Raw genomic sequence first — 24,029 nt, forward strand, 5'->3', positions numbered from 1 at the left:
GTCAGTTTTGGTGTGAATGTTACTTACAGATCTTACAGGAGTCCCATTCCCCAGGGTACTGATCTCTTATAGCGACTTAAGCAAGTGCAATTAGGGAAACGTAATAGTTCAATAATTTACGTTAATTAGTGCTAATAATTCAACAGTTTGGGAATTATATACAGAACAGATAATTCTTAAACTGCAGTAATGATTTCATATTGCTTTCTAATTACTCTTGCATTGCGATGAAAGAAATCAATTTCATGATAAATTTCAAGTGAAATCACATTATTTTTGCTAATGAATTTTGATCTAACGACACACTAATTTTCTTCCAAATAAATTTTTATTAATTGAAGTAGTGGGAAAGCAAAAAAATCTTAGACTTAAACTTTGGCAAATGGTTTGTCATATTAACTTCAATTTTATCATCCTATATAATGAACAAATATTAGAGTAGCTAAATTATAACAGGCAATAGAATAGATACAGAATTCCTTAACACATTTATTTCATTTATTCATTAAAAAAAATCATGATAAAAGTAATAGCACTTTATTAACTTTCAATTGACCAATGCTGTAAGTCTGATTTTAAGCACAAGTGAGGCAAAACGACATTACAATGATATGTACTTGAGTTGATAATAGATAATACAAAATATATGACTCGGCTAAAGATACACTTCAAATTAAAATCTATCATGTTCAAACACTGAGACTACTGTTGAAATATGGCCACTTATATCACTACTTCAAACAGCATCTAGGGTCTAACTATATTGAACAAACCCATTAAACCAAAATCACAGATGACAATAACTAGATTTTCCACAATGAAAATTATCAAAATACATCACCATTTATGTTTTTTTTACAAATTTTATTTAATATTGTCACACAATAAAAAATCACATCACATTTAATTCCTTTCACTAAATATAATTTTCAAATAATTCACAATCACGCTAAGATGTGTTTTAAGAAATAATTCAAGTACAAAAAGTTAAAACATAACATTTTCTATACAAACTACATTAAACAAGGTAGGTAACAAATGTACCTCAATTCAAAGGCACATTTAAAACTTTCAGTCCTTTAAAATGCACACATACATTTAATGAATACACATTTAAAGAATGGAATGCCAAGAGGTGCATTACGAGGGAGTTGTTACTTGCATGACACTAAAATAGATTTTCAAGAATCTTTCAAAAATACATTGGATATATCCTCAATAGCCGCATTTGGATTGCAAGTAAATGAAAGTGTAAGGGCGTAACGCACTCCAGATTTTACCCTCTCTTCTAGGTGTCGATTTTCTGACCCAGATGTAAAAATAGAAACCCGGCCTGGAAGAAATGCAGCATATTAAAGGTAAAATAAAATGGGGAAAGAAATTTCAATATTGAATGAAAATCATAAAAAAAAATCAAATATAAAATGGAAATCACAATAATGTGAAACTCATAGGTAGTTAAGAGAGCACTCATCAACCAAGAACATGAGTTTTCCAATAGTGCTAGAAGTTAACTGATCACCAATTATCCAAACTAGCTCTTAATGTGAATATACCAGTAAATATTTTGGCCTTTCAACTTCAGTGTAAAGTTAATGGCAATAGAAATATGGTCACGAGGCCTGTCCAGATTCAGGACCCGAGGACCTTCAACATAGCACCTGTTTATCAAATCCTTATCTCTATTGCCAATCATTTATATTAACTAGAAAAGTGAATTGTTCAAAGAAACTGTACACCTCCTCAGCATAACATGAAGCCTAAATACATACAACTATTATTAGCAGTTGCTCCACTACCACTAATCTACCACAATACTTAATTTTTTTACCATCTCTGTTTTCATTAGCATTTTTACATGAGATTCAGTCATAAGGTCCTGTGGCTGGTTGCGTAAACAAATTAATTAATATTTTATTTTTTCAAGGCAGTCCCCTATAAAATGGGTTCCCTTATGCAGCTATAAAATAAATCCACCCCTTCAGCCTCTTTTGATGAAATCCCCATTAAACTTTTTAAAACTATGTTAAGAAATTATTGCATTTTTCTCTGGATTTCATCATATTCAGGAAATACTGGTCCTTTCTGGACTTTCAACTCAATTAAAATATGAAATTGGAAATGTACCTGGTGCTAGGTGTACTGAATATAGAGGTGTGTAACATTCTGGCCGTTTTGTTGCTATAAACAAGGCTGTCTGGGGAGGGTGGTTTCCATGATTCAGTGGCCAGTCTTTTGCCTCCAACAAGCATGGACTCATTTTTGGACCAAATGTGATGAACCAAATAATGAGAGATCCCTATGCTACCTGTGATGTCATTTATACTTTCTATCAATCTTGGTTAAATTGTTGTTGCACTTCCTTCCCATTTCAAAGTTAACACTTGTTTAAGGTCATTCAGAATGCTTAAGTTATTGTTCCAATCTTAGTGAGTTGAAAACAAAGTTTTATGCTGACACATTGCTCTTATACAGAATTAATTTATATAATGATGGTAAATTACCGACGAGCATCAACATGACAGAAAAGTAAAATCTCTGCAGAAATATTAATTTGAGTACAACAAATCTTGGCAGCCAAATAAACAATGGTATGTTCGCATCACATTATACTATTATGCAAACATTAACTGACAGCAGTTTCAATTGACCAGTTTTAGAACTTTTTGATGGCCCTCATAATATTTCATGTGGTTAATTTTAATTGTTTTTTATGTTAAGAAACTAACATATCTATTTCCCTTATTTTCATAACATCTTACCTCATGTTCATTCATCAACACTATCTCATCTAACAAAAACCAAGCAGGATTATCTCATTTTTCAGTAAGGAAATACTTGCATCATTTACCAAATATCCAGACCTTAAGATCCAATTTTTTGCTTCAAAATTTGCTCTCTTTATTTATTTCATTTTAATTTATTTATATACCCTGCAAGCCACCACTAGGGTGTGTCAGGGGGTGAATACATACCAGAATAATTTTACCCAACAGTGACCCTATCACAGTCGAACAATGTATCATTTGTGGAAAAAAATTACATTTTAAATTTATCTGTTCTACACTTAATCTCTCTCATTTTATTGATATGATCTCTCCTCCTACTGTAGTAAGATGGGAGTGATGATACATTTTCAACATCACTGCTGAAAGACCTTCCAATTTATGCAATAGCTTAATCAACCACTGTTGATATTTCGGTCCTTACACTCTGAGTAGAACTTTTTATTCAGAATACCTCAAGATTACAAAAATTGAAATACACAGGCAATATTTCTGAAAAATTTCTAATAACCAAGTTAAATCTGAGTCTCATTGGTAGGAACGCATTTGACCCTTCCTGCCTAAGCTATAACGAGGTAAGGAATCGATTTTATTGAGTGCAAAGATGAGAAAAATGTGAACCTATTTGAAAACGCATGCAGCGAGGTTTGCCATTACAAGTTTTAATCCTCAACTTCTTGAGTTCTCATAAAAGAAAAACATATCAAACTACTGTTAAACTCTATCATCAGATGTAGTCAACAGAATGGAGGTGAGCTTATAACAGTTTGGAACACATCAATAGAAGCCAAAGACAAAATTTTAATTTGTTAACTTTTTCATCATTTATGAAGTTCAAATGTAAAGAAAGAGAATTAACTCTTCACTGTAAATTGACCACACACTTTTACTATTACTACTTTGCTTCATCATAATTAAGTACTTAAATCACCCTGCCTCTTATGGGCCGAAGGTATACAGGTATAACTTTGACCTATAAGACACAAACCAATACTCTGAAAATTACTTACTATTACGTATCTTTTCTTGCATCAGGCAAAGAAAATGGTTGCCTTAATCACAAATTTTGATGTCACTATTATGAGAGTAAGCAGTAGAGTTTTCATATTTCCTAGACAGTACTTCCTAAAATAATTCCGAAATAAATTGTGAATGCATACAATGTGGTTACATCTCACAGAACATATGTAGGTATAGCATTAGAGTTTGTAACGACTCTAGAATAACTGCTCACCGCTCATCCATGTTTGCTACGAACCCTGGATATGCTGGTGTGAAATTATTGGAAGCACTACCAAGAAAATTAAGGGAAATAAATAATTTTTTGTTATTTAAGTCTAAACTGTATGAATTCGTTTGTGATCATCAATGCTTGACAGTTGAAGAATTCAAGTCCATTTCTCTGGAAAATTGATTTTCATCATGAAAAACTCTACGAAAATACTCTTGTTACTGCGTCTGACTCCTGTTTTTGTTTTCCACTCGGTAAATTTACTTATATTTTTATTTTGAGACATATGCTGACTCTGTAATATCCACTCTCTTATGTCTAAAAAGAATATGAGCAGACAATGTGATGTGTTCCATACTTGTTAAAAACATTTCTTATAGGAACCAATAAACATTATTATTATTATGATGGTTTTGCTGCAAAACTTATACAAGTTGGGCTATCGGGGGATATCACCCCTCTGCTAATACCTGTATCTCTCCTAATAAACTAAGTTGCATAAAAATTTTAAATAAGAATAACCTTATCGGATATAAATAGCAAAGATTTTCATAAGGTATTGTATTTGAACTTAACGTCCTAAATTACACTTCACTATTCAGAAACAGGGTAGCCAAAAGGTGCTTAGGTCCACCCCTCACTGATACGTATGACATGGGAATGGAAGAAGCAGAAGATGGATTTAGTAAATGATACGAGTTAAATAAATTAAAAGTCCATGAGCTCCTAAATAGCCAAACCTAGAGGATAATGTTAAGAACAAAATAATAAATAACAGGATGAACAGGTTTACCATTTCAACTAAAGTGATTTATACTAAAATGAGAAAATAAGTGATAGGCATGTCTAACTTATCATAAATAAAATCGAATAAAACCTGCCACTTGAATACAATAAATAGAAAGGTTACACAGTACCAACTTATGACATCAAACTACTGGACAGAATTAAGAGGCCATCAATTTAAAGAATTTGTGTGTGTTTGAAACAGTCCGTATAGAAAGTTACATGTGAGACTATCATAATATCTTTTCAAAAATGTGAAATTAGTAGCTAGAAGTGAAAATGTGTATGGATAAATATATAATTTCAGTAAAATTAATGGCAGAAATGATTTAGCAGCATTGATGATGAATTTATGGGATTCAATGATAGATTGATAATTGATATGATGAATAAATATTGATATAGCTGCTAATTTTCAGATTTTTTCAGCTAATTTTCATGTAACAACTCTATTTTCTTTATATTAAGTGTTAACATTGAAATAGTATCAGGTTTTTCTGCCTGATCCAAGTATTTTTCATAAAAACTAGCCTGAAAAATCAGAGTGCATCTTTTGCGTAGGTGTGACTTACTATGAAAAATATGGTACTTATAAGAAATTCTTTCATTGTGAATTTTATGTTACCTAGACTCTTATGCAGTCCAAAATTTATATTTTTAATTCAAACAAATTTTTTCACTCTGCTTTTGTAACTTTTGTACCACACGTCTCGTAAAAAAAATTATTCTGTAAGCGGAGGACTAGACCTATGGCTACTAAACTCAACTATTTAGTCTACCATTCTTCTTCCCAGAAAAATTCAGACTAAATAATTCCATGAGGACTAGCAATGTATTAAAGGTGCTGGGATGGGGAAATGTAGACTGGTCATAAGTAAGTGAAAAAATGCACAAACATCATGACATGCAAGTTTTTCTACATTGGCCAAGCTTTTAAAGGTTGCTTATAATTTTGAGGGAGTTATTTGGAGAGGTCCTTCAGTAGCTGAAATCTGGAAAAGTGGCTGTCACCTAAATATATAATCATATCAGAGAACCCTTACTAAACTTTCATTACATAGGATATAAACATGAACATATAAATTTATAAAAGTATCTTTCAATTGAAAAATAATTGTCACTGTTAAATTCAGTCCATATTTGTCACTGTTATAATCAGTGATATTCGTTTTATCATTATTTGCTATTGATGATGGAAATTATTACACAGTTACTTTCATGAAAGCCATGTGGTGTTTTAGCAGGAATTATCAAAATATTCTTACCAGTTTTAGGTTCAACAGTCCTATTTAATGGTCTTCTTGATTGATCTGTATAAATAAGGCGGCCACCAGTGAACTGTTTGTTATAAGTGTTCAAGTATACAAGACCTGTATAGTGAAATGACTTATAAGTTTCCTACAAAAAAAGAGAATCAAGTATTAGCACAAATAAGAAACGTTGTCCATTATGGAGCTAAATATGTTTAACCACCAATTATTGATGGACCTAAGGCTGAAAAATGTAATGATAAGATGAACATTTAAAAAATCATGAATGCCCCCATAAAATTTTTGTTAAACACCAGCTCTTTCAGTTTATTTGCAATTCTTCCAATTCATACCGCTAACAATTAAATAGCAATACCCATTGACAAAAAATTGTGAGACTGCATGATATTATTTCATTCCTACATGACCAACTAGCTACAAAAAATACAATGCCAAAAAAATTTGCATATTTTCCCAGGGGCAGATTGGAACTCAGATCAAAATTTAGTAATTGTGAAATGTAGTGTCGAATTGAAAAAGATAAAACAGGGAAGGCAGCATCAGAAATGGAACGCAGAAGCACCAATCGGATCAAAAAAGGAGTACCAGCAAGCTGTAGAGAATATCATGAGTGAGGAAAGAGAGCTGGGTACTATCGAGGAAAAGTGGGAGTATATCAAAGATGGTATATCGAAAGCCACAAAAGAAACTAAAGGAATGGCTAATAGGAAAAGGACAAAGATTCCATGGGCTATGGATGATATGATTAGAAAGATACAAGAGAGAAGGAAGTGAAAGAATATAAAAAACAAAGATAGGTAGAAGAAAAAAAGAACTAAATACTAAACTGATGCAGGTAACAAACAGACCAAAGGAAGGGTGACGGAAAACACAGAGCATGGAAGTCTACAGAGTAAAGGTGAAATTGGTGCAGTGAACAGGAATATGAATTCACCGTCAGGAAGTAAGAAGAACATATCATTGCAAACAACCAAAGTTGACTCAGAAAAAAATATTATTTGAACAAGAAAAGACACAATAGAAATGGGAGGAGTATATAGAAGACAAATATGGTTAAGATATTATACCAGCAAGGTGAGACATAGAAAGAGAATGTGCAGTAGATGAGGGTACATTAGGTTCAGGATTACTTGATGGCGAGATAGAAAGGTCATTAAGGGAATTAAAATCAAATAAGGCTATGGGGGTAGACAATATTTCCACAGAACTACTTGAAGGGAAGGCAGCCCTATATGAGGACTGCAGCACAACAAATTTGATCTTGCATGCACATTAGCGGTTCTCAGGATTGTCAATAAGAGGATGGAGAGCAGGGGAAACTATGCCTTAGGGAGTGTTCAATTTAGGTTCAGGAAGGGTAGAGCAATACATGATGCCATAGCAGTATTGAGGCCATCAAGAGAGAGTAACAAAGAATACAATTAGGATGTGTCTACTTTGTAGATTTCAAAAAGATATTCGATAGAGTGAATTTGGTAGAATTAATTAAGGTGTTACAGAAAATAGGAGTAGATAGGAGGGATAGGAAATTTATCCACAACTTGTATGCGTTTCAAACTGCTAAGGTGTGAGTGGCAGATGCAGAGTGCAGATGGGCAGTGTTAGGAGTAACACAGGGGGTGTCCATTATCACCTGTGCTGTTCTATGTATATATTGAATAAATAGTTTAAGAGGCATGGAATAACTGGCGATAGGAACAAAAGTCATAAAATTATAATATGATAATTCATAAAACCAGTTAGGTTTACAGATGATCAAGCTTCAGTTCGTCAGTCAGCCAAGGGGTAACAAGCATTGGTAAGCCCATTGGGGTGTCAGGGTGACAGGTATGGGCATAAATGCAAACAAAATGAAGGCTATGCGGTTGTGAAGAGAGAGAAATGCTAAGTTAAATATTTAAATAGGAGTTGGTTGTTTGATATGTGACTTTATGGAATTGATTCATTATACAATGAAAAGCTATAACTTTGAAATTAAGGAAGGGAAAGAAACAGGACAAGCATGTTGGACGGAGTAAATAGAGCAAGTATGTATGAGGAATTGAAGATGGACTCACTTGCACTGAAGTATTGGGTATCAGTTGTGGTTATTGTTAGCAGAAACAAGAATATGGATTATTTATAAATGTTTAGACTGAGTCCATCCAAAACCTACCTTAACCAATAGAATACAATAATAATATTAACAAATTCAAGTATGTGATTTATAACCTAACTTATTAAATAATCTAACACCTTTCTATTAAAAAAAGCTATGGTAAACAGAAAGCTTTCCAGAATAAACAGCTTTTTATGGGGTACTGATCCAAACAGTAATCATGTCATGCATCAATTAATGATTTATACCAATTCCATGTTGAACAAAAAAGTATAAATAATAGAAATAACATTACAGGTGATAACAAAACACAACCTATGAATTCAAAATGAATGAAATCAGGATTATCTTCAGCATATCAATCCAGGGAACATAAATTTAAATCAATAAATGAAAATTGAAGGCTGTTTACATATACTCTAACATTATTCTTCTAGCGTATTAACGTTATCCTGACCTAGGTAAATGGATTATATTCAGGGTGAAAGATTATTTATACTATAAAAATGTATATCTTACCGTGTCCACATGTGGATGCCAGTACTCATCATGAATTGAATTTGGTTCTTCTGCAGTAAGTCGTGAAAAAAATATAGGATAAGTTAGATACGGTGATGCACCAGCATCATATCCTAAACTGTAATGTATCCTTATAGCTTCCCGCATTCTATTTTTCAAATCTCTGGAAAGAAATGGTTTAACAATTAGAAAATGCCATACGTCCATTATGAGCATCAAAATATTTTCAATTAAACTATATATTCTTTATTTCAAATAATTATTTACACTATGCAATCGATTTTGTAATAACATCGTAGTTATTTACTTGCTAAAGGATAATCAATGAGGTCAAGTAATGATATGCTGGCAAGTCCTTTATACTCAAAAACAGCATCAAACCTCTCTTTTACCATTCACTTCTTACCAATCCTGTCTCTTGTGGGAAGAGATCTATTAAACATATATTCGGAAGAGATAATAACAAACTGTTTAAATGGAAGTCGAGGAGTGAACACCAGAGGTGAAACAGTGGAATATATCAGGTTTTGCTGGTGATATGGCTGGTAGTGGCAGATAGTAAATGGAAAGTCAAACGAGGTTGTTCTAAAAAGTTTCCGACCTCAGCCTGAAGGCAACACTCTTCCACATAAGTAGGATAATGTGCTTGCACATGCATTGTAAGGTAGTCAGCAAAATTTAAGCCATTTTGAACACACAGTTGTTGCTTGACCATTGTTTGAGTGAGTTGTGTTGGCTTTGGTAAAAATGGAAAAAAAAAATTGAGCATCAAGCTGTCATTAAATATTTATCTTTGAAATGCAAAATGCCTACACAAATCAAGGGTGAGTTGAACATTGTATATGGATACTCTGCCACATCATTTACGACTGTGATTTTGGGTAGCTGAATTTCAACATGGCCATATCAGTTTCACTAATGATGAGTGTTTCAGAAAGCCAAAAACTGTGACCACCAAAAACATCAAAAAAGTTCACCAAATGTTACTGAATGACCATTGAATTAAGGTAAGAGAGATAGCGGAGGCTATGGGCATACCAAAAGAACGTTTGTCATACATGCATTGACAGAAAAATCTGAGGCCCTGGAGCGGCTTAAGTGAAGTAAGTTGGATTTTTTGCATTGATTCATAACTGTAGATGAAACTTGGCTACACCAATACATGCCTGAGATGAGAGAACATTCAAAACAGTGGACTGCAATGGGTGAACCTACTCCAAAAAGGAAAAGACAGTTCCACGAAAGTGACTGTTTCTTCAAATAGCCACAGAATTGTGTTCATTGATTACCCTCTTAAATGTAAAACAATAACAGGAGAATTTTGTGTCATTATTTGACAGGCTAAAGCCAAGAACTTCAATAAACAACTGCATTTGAAGAAGCAGCAAGTGCTTTTCCATCAGGACAATGCACTTGCTTACACTTCAGAGGTTACCATGGCTAAAATTCACAAATTGGTTCACCATTCACTGTAATCAGCAGATCTAGCCTTCAGCAACTTTTTCCTGTTTCTCAACCCCTCAGCTTATTGGACGAGGAGGCTATCAAACATGTAAACTCCTCTTTTGCAGAGAAAGATGTAAACTACTATTTTGAAGGGTTAAAAAACATTGAGCATCACTGGAAAAAGTGTATCGACTTAAAAGAAGACTATGTTGAAAAAAAATAAATTTGAAGAAAAAAGTCTCGTTTATTTGTTAGATCAGAAAGTTTACAGACTACCCTCATAGATGATAGCAGACCTAGACCACAAATGTAAAGAATATGGAAAGTTAATAAGCAAGAAAAATACTATGAATATTAATAGGAGGTAAAGGTGAAAGGATGAGTCCCACAATAGAAGGTGAAATGATCAAACAGGTATTTGGGTAGTGTTGTCACTGAAGACATGTCCTGTTCCTAGGAAATCAAATCAAGAATAGCTATGGCAAAAGAGAGATTAAATAATAGGAAGAAACTACTGAATGGACCTTTGAAAAATGAACAGAGAAAGAGATTGACAAAATGTTATACCTGGAGTGAGATGTTGTCCAGAGACTTGGACCTTATGGAAGGGTGAAGTAAAAATAATAGAAGCCTTCAAAAAGTGAATACGGAGGATAGAAGGCATTATTTGGGAGGATAGAGTAAAGAACAAGTAGGTGCTAAGAAGGATTGGCGAGATAGAGAATTACGAAAGACAATCAAGGAAAGACAGGTTAACTGGTTTGGGCATTGTATGAGTAAGGAGTGCCTGTTGAAAACTGTGTCAGAGGGGTTGACAGAGGGGAAGAGAAGAGGAGGGAGAAAGAGTTATATGATGTTGGACTAGATTAAGATTGGGCGAAAATAAATGTAAAGGATGGCTCAAGACAGGGCGACTTGGAGTTCAACAATGAGTGAACCTGCTATGCGGCAGAAAAACCAAAGATGATGATGTGGGGGGAGGTAATTTGTGATGACATTCTTCTATGGTTTGTATAAAAAGTATCGGGGAAAGTTTAGGAAAAATAGATTCATTTCGATATTGCTACAATGTCTCAATATTCTTCAAAGTACATCCCTTGGGCATCGATACACTTTTGCCAGTGGCTTCTCCATGACTTGACGGCTTCCTGATGGGCGGATTGCGGAAGGTCCTTATAGGAACACATGCATGCTTCTTTGATGGCACTTAGGGTCCCATGGTAGTGTCCTTTGAGGGAGGATTTCACTTTTGGGAATAGGAAATAATCTGCTGGTACCAAGTCGGAACTGTAAGGGGATTGGGGAATCGTCACGATGCCATTGCAGTTTTGCACCAGCAGACACTCAACTCTGCTTTTGGTCATCTGTCAAGACCTTTGGGACGAGTTTAGAGTAGATCTTTCACAGCGCCAAATTTTTAGAGATAATGGTGTGCACTGTCACCTCTTTAATGACAATACAATCTGCGATCATGAGCACACTTAATCGATGGTCTGAATTCAGCACTGCACTTATATGTCAGGAGAAAACTGTTACTGATATTATTTATGTAAACCTTGTATGCTAAGGGTGATAGAGGGATGTCGATGATTGGTAGGAAGTGCAACAAGGTTCAACAAGCTACTTGGTACTCAAATGCAGAATACAATACTGTGATTCTTTTAACCTACCATTAAAACTGCATTTTATACTCATCATTCAAACTGCAATGATTTAGCAAATAACCACCAGTGCCATCAGAATCAAGTCTGAGAACTTAGCCAACGGCTACAGGAGGTTTGAGAAAGGCATTATTTTTTGCCTTTTTTGCCACAAGGGACTAAGGGGTTAAAACAAGCTAAAAGTTACACTATTTATTTGATGTAAGACGCATTGAGGAGTAAATAAGCATGATTCACTTCTTATTTTTCAACTTAAAAAGAAATTCTAGTCTACTAAATTTTTTCTTGTCTTTAATTTGTGTGACTTTAATTTAGATATGTGACCACAGTTTACCACTGTTACATTTTGGGAATCCCAATCTGATTGACAAGAATCATAAGCCATAACCCTAAGAACCATTCCTGGGGGTTAGGGAAGCCTAAAATAGGGAAAAAATCAGAATTCTGTAGCATTTACAAAATTATCTTCATGCAAGGAAATGTTTAAAAAATCACATTCATTGCCACCTTTAGGCTACCTTACCCAAAAACTCTGATCCCATGAGAGGTGAAAATTTGGTTAGCAAGAGGCAATTTTCGTGAATCAATAAATTTCCCTGGTTCATCACGTCCACTTGTCAGTGCTCCAGAATACAAGTCCAAAATAGATGCTGATCCCATAGAGCCAGGCTTTGAAATTTTTGGGTTCAAAAGGAAACCTTTGATGGCAGCTGACAGCAAAGCATCACTCTCAACTTGGGTTAACAGTGAATCTGTGACCAATCTTCCACATCTCTTGGGAATGCACCCTAGAAATAAAATTGTTGTTTTATTAAACGTGTAAATTCTACCAAGTTGTATAAAAACAGAATAGGAATACAGAAATTGGCATGGTATTATGAAATTCTCACAATAAGTTTTAAATTACAGAAGGATATAACCAAGAGTATCCAAATCCAATCAAAGGATTAGGATGGACAATTGGCTTGTACCACTAATTTAGACTTCTGACAATTTTGTTTGCACTTATTTATAAAATCAAAAGCATTTAAGAGTCTTATGATATGGCAGTGAGAAAACCTGCACACAACCCATGGAGCTGTGCAGATATTCAATAAATGGTACATATGCAAAGAGCTCTTTTTTCTCTTTTGACCATCATTTACAAAAAATACAATGAACTCCAAGTAGAAATTTTATTAAAAATTAGTTTCCCTCCCCATGGACTAAATCCTTGATACCATAGGAGGGCTTGCATGTTCTGGTGAACCCTAGAGCTATATTAGAGGTAGGAATGATAGGTAATTGCTCAAGGCAGGATCAGACATGCACAATAGATCAAAAGTTAGTAGCCAGGCAAAAGGTTGTCCATGCAGCACCTGTTCCTCAGTTAGGAACAAATGCTGTGAAGAGGCCTGACCCCAGTGGGGTAGCCATTTAAAATAATGGCAACATCTTAAAAATACTATTGAGGATGGCATAGCTAAATCACCGTAATTACTTATCTCATGAAACCATGATGAATGCAAATGTGAAAATGAATCCTGAAACAACAACACTCAGCCCACTGGGGTAGTTGTCGCGCACAGCTGTGGGTGAGGGAAAGCCTGTTTGATCATCACCATATGAAATCCTTGCACAGTCAAATTGACAGCACCAGAAAAGAAGGCAGAAGAGGACTGTAACTGTTAGGATAAGAATGACACAAGGAATGACAGCAAGTAAAATTAAACAGAAGATGGAGAGATATGTTAGGGGTTGTGATGCCATTTATAGAGATAGTAAGGAATATTAGAGTGGTAGAAAGAGTTACAAATAGCAGAGGATAGGACAGAAAATAGGGTAACAGTAGTATTGAAGAGAAGTTAGGAAGAGAAGTAAACATAGAGCAGGTGAATATTATCGCTGTACATGAAAGCTGTTGGTTGAGTGTGTGTAGGTGTTCCTGGAAGAAAAAAAGTGATATTGATGGGGGACTCGAATGTGGTAATTAGACACAGTTATAGGAAAAATTTCATTATTCAGTTTCCTGGGAGTAAATTTGGATCATAATTTAATTCTTACTAAGCGTATTGTTAAACTTAGGATTAAAAAAGGAAAGAAGCACAAAATTAACTGTAGAAGATTTTACTGCAGTGAAAAGGCATACCAGGAAGCAATTGATAAATCCTGAATGAGTACCAGGGGATAAGTAGGGTAAAAGAAAGGTAGATACATCTTTTGAAACAGGCAGTAAAAGCTGAAAGAAAAACAACAGGAATCATAAATGGGTAAAGGATTAAAAGCCCATGGATTACAGAAGAGTGGTTAAAAAGTTAGATGAGAGTAGGAAATAAAAGAAGTTTGACACATTATTAAGGAGAAGGAAGAATGAAAAGTGAAATAATAAACTGAAGCCCAAAACTAAATGGTCAAAAGAAACCTAATGGAAAGACCAGCATAGGATAAGGTGATTTTTCACAGATAAATGAAATGTGTGCCCCGTAGAGAAAGGCATGAGAACTGTCAGGAGGTAAGAAAGGAAAATCCATTAAAATTGTCAAGGATGAAATATGAAAAAAGATTGCCTAATTGAAACAGATGGATTTCAGGCACAGCAAAAAGAATAAAATGGAAGTGGAAAACAGACAGAAGACTTAAACGATATTTAAGATATTAAAAGGGAGCTGGGCTACTGACCGGAGGGCCCAGGCTTGATTCCCAGGGATGCCTCTGAGAACCCTCAGCTTCACCCAAGCTGTGATTTTTCGGGTACCAGAACTTCCGGGGAAACCATAGGCGGCAATTTGGACATAGAAAGTTAGGACATGAAAAGACAATATGATGTTGAAGAAGATAGCATAGGTCGAGACTTAATTGTTGTGAGACAGAAAAAGGAAGTGAAAATGTGAAAGGAAGTTTTTATATGTGCTCATTCATACTACTCATGAGGGAGGAATTTGGCCAAAAGTATTTATTACATCAGTATTCATTCCATCCCAAAAAAAAGGGTACAGGAGTTTGAGAATTATAGCTCCACAAGTTTCGTTTCTTGTACTGCTACGGTAACACTTAAAACCATTCATAAAAGGAAGGAGGGGAGGGCAATGCTTACTCAGGGTTAGGGTTTAGAAAGGGAACTGCTATATCTGATACCAAAGGTTCAGGGATTTCAAGAATATTTTGCTGTGTGAAGTGTTCATTCTCAAGATGACATTTCAGAAGCATTTCATCTTCTGCCTTCATCTCACGCTGGGCTTGAATAATAATTAGATAATATATCAAGGGGCACCCACTTATATAAGAGCAAATCAACAGATACCAATAGTGAAAAAAAATGATAAACAAAGGCCCTCATTAAGAACTTATTGTTGACTGAAGAAGGAAAACACTGACTTGGATGAAGTTTTGCTTGAAGTACTCATACTTCCTGCAGAAAACAAAGTAGTACAAACAGATGGATGGTGTAACAATGGGCTCCCTGCCGTCACTTATTTTACTGCCAATATTTTGGAGGAGTCTGAATGGAAATGAAATCGCCATAGATTCCTACAACAAGAGACCACATCTTTGTGGGAGATATTTGGATGGTATGCTCATCCTTTGGCAACATGGAAGAGAGAAACTGGATGAATTTCTCCTTCATCTAAACAGCCAAAATCTAGCTATAAAATTTACCATAGATATGGCAAAGAACAACCAACTTCCCTTCCTCAACATCAAGAGCAGTGGAAGTATAGCTAAGACATTAACAGAAAGGCAAATCACACCACCATCCTTAAGTCAAGGTTTCTTCCTCCAACAAAACCACATTTAAATCGGTTCATACAAATAGAATATCCAACAGAGATAACCATTTGGCTAAAACCTGTCAGAAATCCATGCAAAATTACAAGGTTACTTACAATTTACTTTTCACAAACATGGCCATTGGTAATGGACCCAGTTTTATTCAGAAGACTTGTGATTCATGAAATTGAGAGTTGGCTTCCAGTGAAAAGTTTATTGCATGCAAACCTTAGTCAGTCCACTTCACAAAGGAAAACAACCAGATGTGCTCCAGTAGAGATACAATCTATCCCAAACTGATGGCCATGTCTGATTGTAAACAATTTCAACACCAGAAGTACAGAGAGTCCTGATATCCCTGGAATAAACACCCATCAGTTTGATGGCTGTCACATATCTTTTTTTCTTTGAGTCACATTCAGTCATATCATAAGGTACCTTCACTACCATCAGTTTGATGGCTGTCACATATCTTTTTTTCTTTGAGTCACATTCAGTCATATCATAAGGTACCTTCACTAATAATATTTGTTGCCAATTTTAAAACTCACAATCTAAAGCATAAATTCATACATTGGACAGAATGTACTTACAATTAAACCTCAGAGTTAAAAATTAATAGCATATTGTCGGAAAGGGAAATTAAATAAACAGAAAAATGTTTAGCCATAGTTTTCTTACTCAATTATGGCTTTAACTTTAAAATATCTGAATAATGACTTGTAGCATTAACTAAGTGTTTTTGTTAGATAAATTTAATTGAAACTACATTTTTTTAATGGAAACATTAGTAATAATAATGAGGCAAATGATACACCCTCAAGTCTATGGATAATGAAAAGGCAATGAAAGCTAATGGTTGTCAACGATTTGAAGGAAAAATATTGTTGAGAATAAAGAAATATGATCTCTTAATTAAGGTATGAATGGTAATAAAAAGTCTCTTCTAAATCCACCTCAAATTTAAATTTAATAACAGTATGTTATTAGTCACAAATAATTAATAGGACCCCAAACAAAGTTCATGAACAACATGCAACAAAATACACAGAAACTGGAGTACAAAATGCTATGACTTTCACGCCCCATGCTATTAGCACATTATTTCACTTTGCAGTTAATACTATTCATGAAAATAGGAACGAGAAAAATAAAATATTTATCAATCCAAACACAAACTAGTATCTCAAGGTCCCACAGACATATTTGAGATACAGTTTTAGTATTTATTTGAGTTCCAATGCATAAATACCTGAGATAGTGCTGATCACATGAGTGTTCTATCTGATGCCACATTTGATACTAGGGCTGGAAAACAAATTTTTTCTATTTTATTTGATAAAATGCTTTGAAATAAGAAACAAAATAATAAAACTATAGGAAATGCACACAACGATAAATAATAAGAGTTAAATCCAATTGATTGATATCAGCAAAGATCTAATAACAAAGAGTGTGAGCTTTACTAGGGTGTTTATATGTATGTGCGCGTGAAAATTTATAAGCATGTATGTGTATGTATGTATATGTGTGTGTGTGTGTGTGTGTGTGTGTGTGTATATATATATATATATATATATATATATATATATATATATATATATATATATATATATATATACATATATATATACATACACACACACATATATATTATAAATCACTATTACACAAATAAAATGGAAACACACACATATCTTTTTAGGTTTTGATGGTTATGCCATCTTCATCAAATTAAGAATGATATTCTTGGAGGTTAGGTGAGAGTGAGTCAGTTGTTCAGAATGGAGAAGGTTGCAAGGAAGAAGGTGGAGGGGAGGAAATTGCGGCCCTTGTTTGCTACAGTGAATGATTTAGCCCAAGCAACTCAAAAGCCCTTAGCAGACAAATATTTAATTAAATACTATTTAATGCACCAAATATTTTTTACAACCCCCAGGTTCCCACCCCAATGCTACCTCCTGATTATGGGAGGACTGGAGGTTTGAGCCAACTTTGTCACCATCTTCTTCCATGGCACTAAAAAAACCTTGATTCTAAGAGAATGTAACCCTACATTAAAAAATAATGATTCCACATCCCTCTCATTCCAACATGCCCCTCCCTTCGTCTCCTTCCAACAAAGTTGCATGTCATAGTAAAATTCATAACATCCCCACTTTCCCTCACAAGCCTCACCATATAACCACCTTAAGTGAAAATGCTGCCCTTTTTCCAACTCCACAGTTTCTTCTTCTATACAAACCTCAATGGCCATTTGTTCTTCAGAAAATGTCCAGTAATGCCCCTCCTTTAACATCTGCCATCCTTTTTAAATTTTCTAATGCAACACCAACCTCTCCATTCATATCAACAATCAACACTATTCCACAAAAACTCCTACCTTCCTAACTTATCCTATTTCTACACATACAGCTTCCTACAATCAATCATTTGATAAATTTCCTCACCATCATTATAAGCCCTCCCAGAATCAGCAGGCAACATTTAGGTGAGAAACTGGGAGTTGGCACATATTTTGCTGCAAAGGGCTTTTGAATTGTTTAGACTAAGTCACCCACTCTAGCAAACGATAGCCAGCATTTCCTCCTCTCCACTTCTCTTCTTGTAACTCTTCTCGTCTTAAACTAAATCCCTACCACCTACACTCCAAGTGCCTCATTCTTCTCCAATCAATGAAGACAGTATGACAATCGAAAAATAAAAATATTTGTCCTTTTTGTTTGTATCTATGCTTCAATATTTACTCTGTTGCCACTGCTTGAGGTTTCCTCTGATATACACACACAAAAATTAATTTCTAAAAATTCATAAAGTAATGTAATGTACAGTGATATAGCTATTTCATATGTACTTGCGATGACATTTGTTTATTCTGAAGTGCAGAAGTTTATGATACAAACACATGATTATGTAAGTCACTTAATGTAATGATATCAGTAAATGGACATTTGAATGGCATATGAGGCTTTTGAGATATGGATAGGAAGAAGAAAATAATCTGGAAAGAGAGGAAAACAAACAAAAAAAATCATGAGATATAGTTTGGAAAAGAAATTGGGGAGGAAAATCCAAAGAAAACATAAAGAATAGGTGAAGAGGATACTGAGAGATACTAGAAAGTTAAAAGGTGATATAAAAGGATTGTATTAAATAAGCAGTAAAGGGATACTTAAGAGTAAAAATTGAGGATGGAAAAATGGGACTACAATCGTAAAGTTGAATAACAGAATAGTACTAAGCAAAGTGTTTGAAGGTTTAAGAAATCCAAAAATATGCATAATTGTTTTCAAGTTATCATGCAAAGCCTTCATTTAAATAGTAGACAACTTAAGTAGGTTTTATTATAAATATTGTATACATTTGCATGAAACTGAATAAATTCAATTTTACTGAAATCAATGCTTTCATGTCAAAGTCAACATTAAAAAAACTGCACTTGCAATATTTTGTAGAGGGACCACATTTGGCAAATATATCTACGAATAACTTGGATAAACATTTATACATTTTAGAGAGACTATTCAGCTCAGGCAATGCACTTGAAAATGGCCCAGTAATAAATAAATCAATTAAAATTATTTCCACTTTGAAACCAAATGATAATACAGATTCATATGATGGTTATATGTAATACATACACATTATTTGGCCTTTATTAAAATCTCTTAGTCCATTTAAATAAGTACACTTACCATTCAGGCCCTTCAAAGCAGTACATACTCATTAGGTTAGTTGAACCTTGATTATTGAGCCTGAATTGATTATTATCTGCATTACATGAATAAATATCCAGGGCAAACAGATATTCTGATCTTACCATCAGTGGTATAATTTTAGAAGACTAAATTAAGAACTTTTAATTTAGTATTTCCAAGAAAACGTTAAAGAAGATGACTTAGTCCATTGAACCTCTTCATAACTTCAGAATCAATGTCAAAAATCCCAATTCTTACTTAAATGTGAATCTCATAAGTAAATTTTTCTTAATTTACTCACATTATTACCCAGCTTCAATCATGCATGTTGCAAATAATATCTAAGGTAATGTTTCCACATATAAACATGAGCATCCATTTATTCATTGCACAACTGACTTGAAACATAAAAATGATTCATACATTAACTTGAACATTAAATGATACATCAATTTAAAAAAAAAGATAAATACATTAAAAGGTAGATTGAGTAAATACCTGGGATATATAACTTAAGCTCCTGTTTATATTCTTCCGAGCAAACGACCTCCTGTGACCTGTGATGGATTTTCTCTGTTACCAGAGCAAAAGGTTTCTCTCTTGTCATTCCAGCTTTTGCAAAGGCAAAATATATTACAGCCACGGCCCCCAAAACTAATACTCCACGACTCCACATTCTAAGAGAAGCAATGTTGGGAAGTGGACCACCAAATGGCTCCTTTGGGAAAGTTTCACAAAAATGGGAAAGATAAAATCAATAAAGCAACACTGACAGCATCAAAGTTGCATTGAATATGTTTAGTATGAATGGCTCATAAAGCAAAACTCAATGCATCAAAATAAATTATTTTTGAGGGGCCCATAAATATCAGACAAATGCCTATGGCTCAACGAAGTGGTCAATCATTCCGATTTTCCTAACAAATATGCCATCCTATTTCCAAATATTTTATAAGTGTTTCAAATCTGTTAATTATTTTTTATGGGTCTAACCACACTATTTTAAATGCACTGGTATTAATGAAGGTGATCTAAAGCCATAGTTTTAGTTTTTGGAATGGCTTGCACAACTAAAAGGAACATTTTCTCATTGGGAGTTCCAAATATCATCTTCCCAATTAATGCACCGAATTTCTGACTTTTTAAAAAAGTGTGCTCTTTTTCTCATCTTTTAACAAATGTTTAAAAGTGATTAATTCCTGACTTTCACAGCTGAGCCTGTTCAAATGTTAAAGTCTTTGGACACACTTCAGGTTGGTCTACCTATAAATAACAAGATTAATTAAACCAAAGTGAATTAATTGCGGCCAACTGTGAACTGAAAATGTAAGTTATTTGCACAAAAATGAGAAGAGCTGTGTAGACTCCAAATATCAACACAGGAAACAGGTAGTTCATTGAGAGGTTATCTAAATAAACTAATTAAATAAGAAACTGTACAGTAAGAGAGATCATAAGTTATTGTTTCTACTGCGTATTCCATTGTTCTATGGGAGTTTAACCTTCTTTTTTGTTTCCATTTATAAATATCAGAAAATAATCCCCGCGGTCAGGCAAAATAAAAACTGCAATAGTCAACCCAAAGGCTTATTTGATAGGTGAGGTTAAAGCTCACCTAATACTAACAAAAAGCCCAGAGGCATGCGGATTTGACAAATTATGGAAGTGGGGTCAGATAAATTCTGTGCCACCTGTGCCCTCCCGGGAAGATTGGGTGGGTACTAAATCACTGTCCCTGTTCATGAATTTTTTTCCATCTGGAATTTTATTCCTTCCACCCTCCACACTAAACTTTTGTTTATCCTTTTATGTGCTTCCTATTCCTTTCCCTACCCTATATTATTAAGTAATCAACCGGTTAAGGTAGGTTTTAGATGGATACAATTACCAAATAAATATTTTGTGACTCCAAATAAAACACAATCCAGTAACCTACTCTACATTAAGTCCCTCTTCACTCTAAGTGTACTTCCTTCATCCCGTCCAACATTCCAATCCTGTTCCTGCCGTTTCCTCATTTGCCTAAAATTATCCCCTCTATTATAGTCTTCAACATCCCACTGCTGATCAATATACCCTTCATCCATTTTTCCTACCTCCTTAGAATTTCTCCCAACAAACCCCTATCCTTGCCCACCATACCTAGCACTTCCTCATTTGTTTTCCTGCCAGTCCATTTCACCTTCTCCATGCTCACATTTCTGCGCAGTACATAACTACGCTCCATATCACAGTTTCAATTTTTTTTAACATCCTTACTTAACGTCCCGGTCATCAACTCCCTCCTCCTTGTGAAAGCCTCTTTGCCTAGTGTAAATCTTCTCTGTAACTACGTCTCTTCTAACTACTACTTTGACCATGCTGGTTCAACCCACTTCGAAGATTAATTAACCTGTTCTACCTGCTCCAGTTTTTGCCCTAATATTTTAATGTTTTTTTTTTAATGCTTAGCCTTTCTCTTTCAGGCAAATTGCATAACCTCAGTTTTATTATTATTGATTCTCATACAATATCTATCGCACTGAATTTCCAATTCACTCAGCAATGCTTGCAACCCCTTGACTGACAAATTAAGGCTTGGTCATGAGCAAACCAAACTGATTTTATGAATTCCACTCCAACTTTCATTCCTACCTCCAGTTCTTCCCAAGCCTCTTCAATCATTTCCTCCACATATATTTTGTAAATTTCCATGCATGATTGTTTTATATTTATAGAAAGTTTGAAGTCTTACATTTTTAAAGCTTTTAATTTTCCAACATCAGGATTATAGTGTTTTTAGTACAATAAATAGCCCAAGAATTGAAACTGCATAGTCCATGCTGAGATAGATATGTACCATTAAAAAAAAGGCATTGATGCAAGAGTGACCAACTGCATCTTTCAAAGAATAGCATAATTATAACAACCAAAATAAGGCAGAGTTACAACAAGCCCATGCTAGTTAGAGAAGCTCAATTAGGTAAACTAATTGTTTTGCCTTAGTCCAATTAAAATATTGAGTCATTGTTACCTCAAAAGGCATTTCCTTCTTAGAAATAATATTTTTCTTTCTCAAATAGTAAATATACTCTCTTGCGGCAATTTCCTGGGCAGTGCTCTTCTTAGCTGAGGTTCCAGTTGCTATATAATCATATCCATTTACTCTCAACTTGCAGATAAAGTGGGGATTATTTTGAGAGCCTAAAAAATGACAGAACAATTACTTAAAATTTATATGATTAAGATGTATTCGTCATAATATACTTGAGTTGAGAATATGGCCAAGTACCTGTTGATAGAATGTCATATTGAGCTCTAGTTTGTTTTTTTCCACACCAGCTATGAAGAAAATCTTGCACTGCCGACATATTAACTCAATATTCTGTTTGAGCCAAGACGTAAATACCTTGAAAAAGAAGCAATAGCCATAAAGGTGCATGACATGAATAAACACCTTTAAGTCTTATCCTACTATACACACATATTAGTATTCTAGGAAAGCCATTATATCAGGACACATCCTGGGCATTCGGAGTTCCCTACAAACTGAAGAACTAATAACAATAACCAAAGTGAGTTAATAGAAAGAAAATACCACGGGACAAAAACTAAATAATTTCAATCGCCCCATACCAGGAATTAGTTTTGTGTAATTCTTTGTTTCGGCCAAAATTATCATTAACGGCCGCGAGTACAGAGGGGTGTACAATAATATCGAAAGCAAAAGGCCGCGCGCACTTCTCTGAAACTAGGTATTCAGGTTGTACTAATTTTAGACTAAATCAGTCAATATGACATCTACAATGCCTTTTTTCCGGGTGTCACAAACATTCAGTAACAATGCAAAACACTAACCCAATACAAAAATTAATTCCAGAAGGCAGTCTTTAAAATATCCCTGAAAACGAAGAACTTTCACCAAATAGAAGTCAGCTGAGAAGCGACGAATGAAAGCAGAAAAGAAAATAATCAGCTAAAGTAGCATCGCGACTTTCTATTTAAAATATTTTTCCTCAACTTGTTTTACTATACTAACCGTATAATTTAATTAAGAAAATTAATCGCTTGTCATACGTATGCATAAAGGGATAGTTAACTCAATGGCGTTGTAATATATATTCTGGTAGTGGACTGGAATAGGCTTGGGCCAACTTGCAACATGTAATTTAAGGGAATTGTAGCGTTAATCCTATCTGAAATGAATAAATGCAATACCCGTACCTTACACACAGACATTTACAAAAGGAAGCAATAAAATTACAACTATTTGATGCTCAGATCTCAAGATTATTGGAATAACTTTTCTGAAGGTAATAAATTATATCTATTTCTATAATTAAATGACTTCGGAGAGATTTAAATCTCTTAAAAATCATTATCCAAGCATAGAGGAGCTATAAATGAATTATAGCTTGGCAACGGCCTTGTGTTAACTTTAAAATAAATAATGTGTGCTAAAAAACTTCTTATTTTTTCAATAACTAACAAATTTTCATAAATTTCCAAATTTTTGCTCAAGACATCCTAAAATGAATGTACTTTAATTTCGAATAAAATTGAAATTACATTTAAGGTTATAATATATAATAAATATTTTTACCCTGTTTGAATAATTTTCTCTTATTCAATTCATCTAGCCACTACAAAAACAGCGACATTTACAATAAATCCCAGCGGTGACAATATTTACAGCGCCGCCATACTGAAATCGAAACTCCCAGCGATACAATCGATATGTTCAATAAGAATCAACTAATTACAATCGGCATACCATCGATAACATTTCGTTAATCGAAGTTGTCGT

The 24,029-nt window shown here is 34.3% G+C and overlaps 1 protein-coding gene across 2 annotated transcripts; it reads right to left on the bottom strand.

Annotated features, from left to right (window-relative positions):
* Nucleotides 1–502: 502 nt before the first annotated feature.
* On the bottom strand, nucleotides 503–23,940 carry LOC139690822 (2-oxoglutarate and iron-dependent oxygenase domain-containing protein 3-like). 2 transcript variants are annotated; one of them, XM_071588406.1, is made up of 8 exons: nucleotides 23,826–23,940; nucleotides 22,515–22,631; nucleotides 22,257–22,426; nucleotides 19,742–19,961; nucleotides 12,322–12,586; nucleotides 8,692–8,854; nucleotides 6,069–6,201; nucleotides 503–1,333 (listed from the first exon to the last, which is right to left on the bottom strand). In XM_071588406.1, exons 2-8 carry the CDS (start codon nucleotides 22,591–22,593, stop codon nucleotides 1,182–1,184), a joined length of 1,182 nt encoding a protein of 393 aa, XP_071444507.1. In that variant the 5' UTR covers nucleotides 22,594–22,631; nucleotides 23,826–23,940; the 3' UTR covers nucleotides 503–1,181. The 2 variants fall into 2 exon arrangements, with proteins under 2 accessions (XP_071444507.1, XP_071444508.1); XM_071588407.1 differs by lacking the exon at nucleotides 23,826–23,940 and adding an exon at nucleotides 23,081–23,238.
* Between the last annotated feature and the right edge of the window lie 89 nt (nucleotides 23,941–24,029).

Source organism: Hetaerina americana, unplaced genomic scaffold (assembly GCF_022747635.1).
Source record: "Hetaerina americana unplaced genomic scaffold, ioHetAmer1.1.p SCAF_3, whole genome shotgun sequence".
Classification (NCBI taxonomy): domain Eukaryota; kingdom Metazoa; phylum Arthropoda; class Insecta; order Odonata; family Calopterygidae; genus Hetaerina; species Hetaerina americana.

Bases quoted from the DNA above. Each gene is read 5' to 3' on its own strand.
- LOC139690822 (XM_071588406.1), bottom strand. From the start codon at position 22,593: ATGTCGGCAGTGCAAGATTTTCTTCATAGCTGGTGTGGAAAAAAACAA. The intron at 22,427-22,514 runs GTACTTGGCCAT...GTCATTTTTTAG, and splicing joins ATATGACATTCTATCAACAG to GCTCTCAAAATAATCCCCAC. The intron at 19,962-22,256 runs GTAACAATGACT...ACTTTCCCAAAG, and splicing joins AGAAGGAAATGCCTTTTGAG to GAGCCATTTGGTGGTCCACT.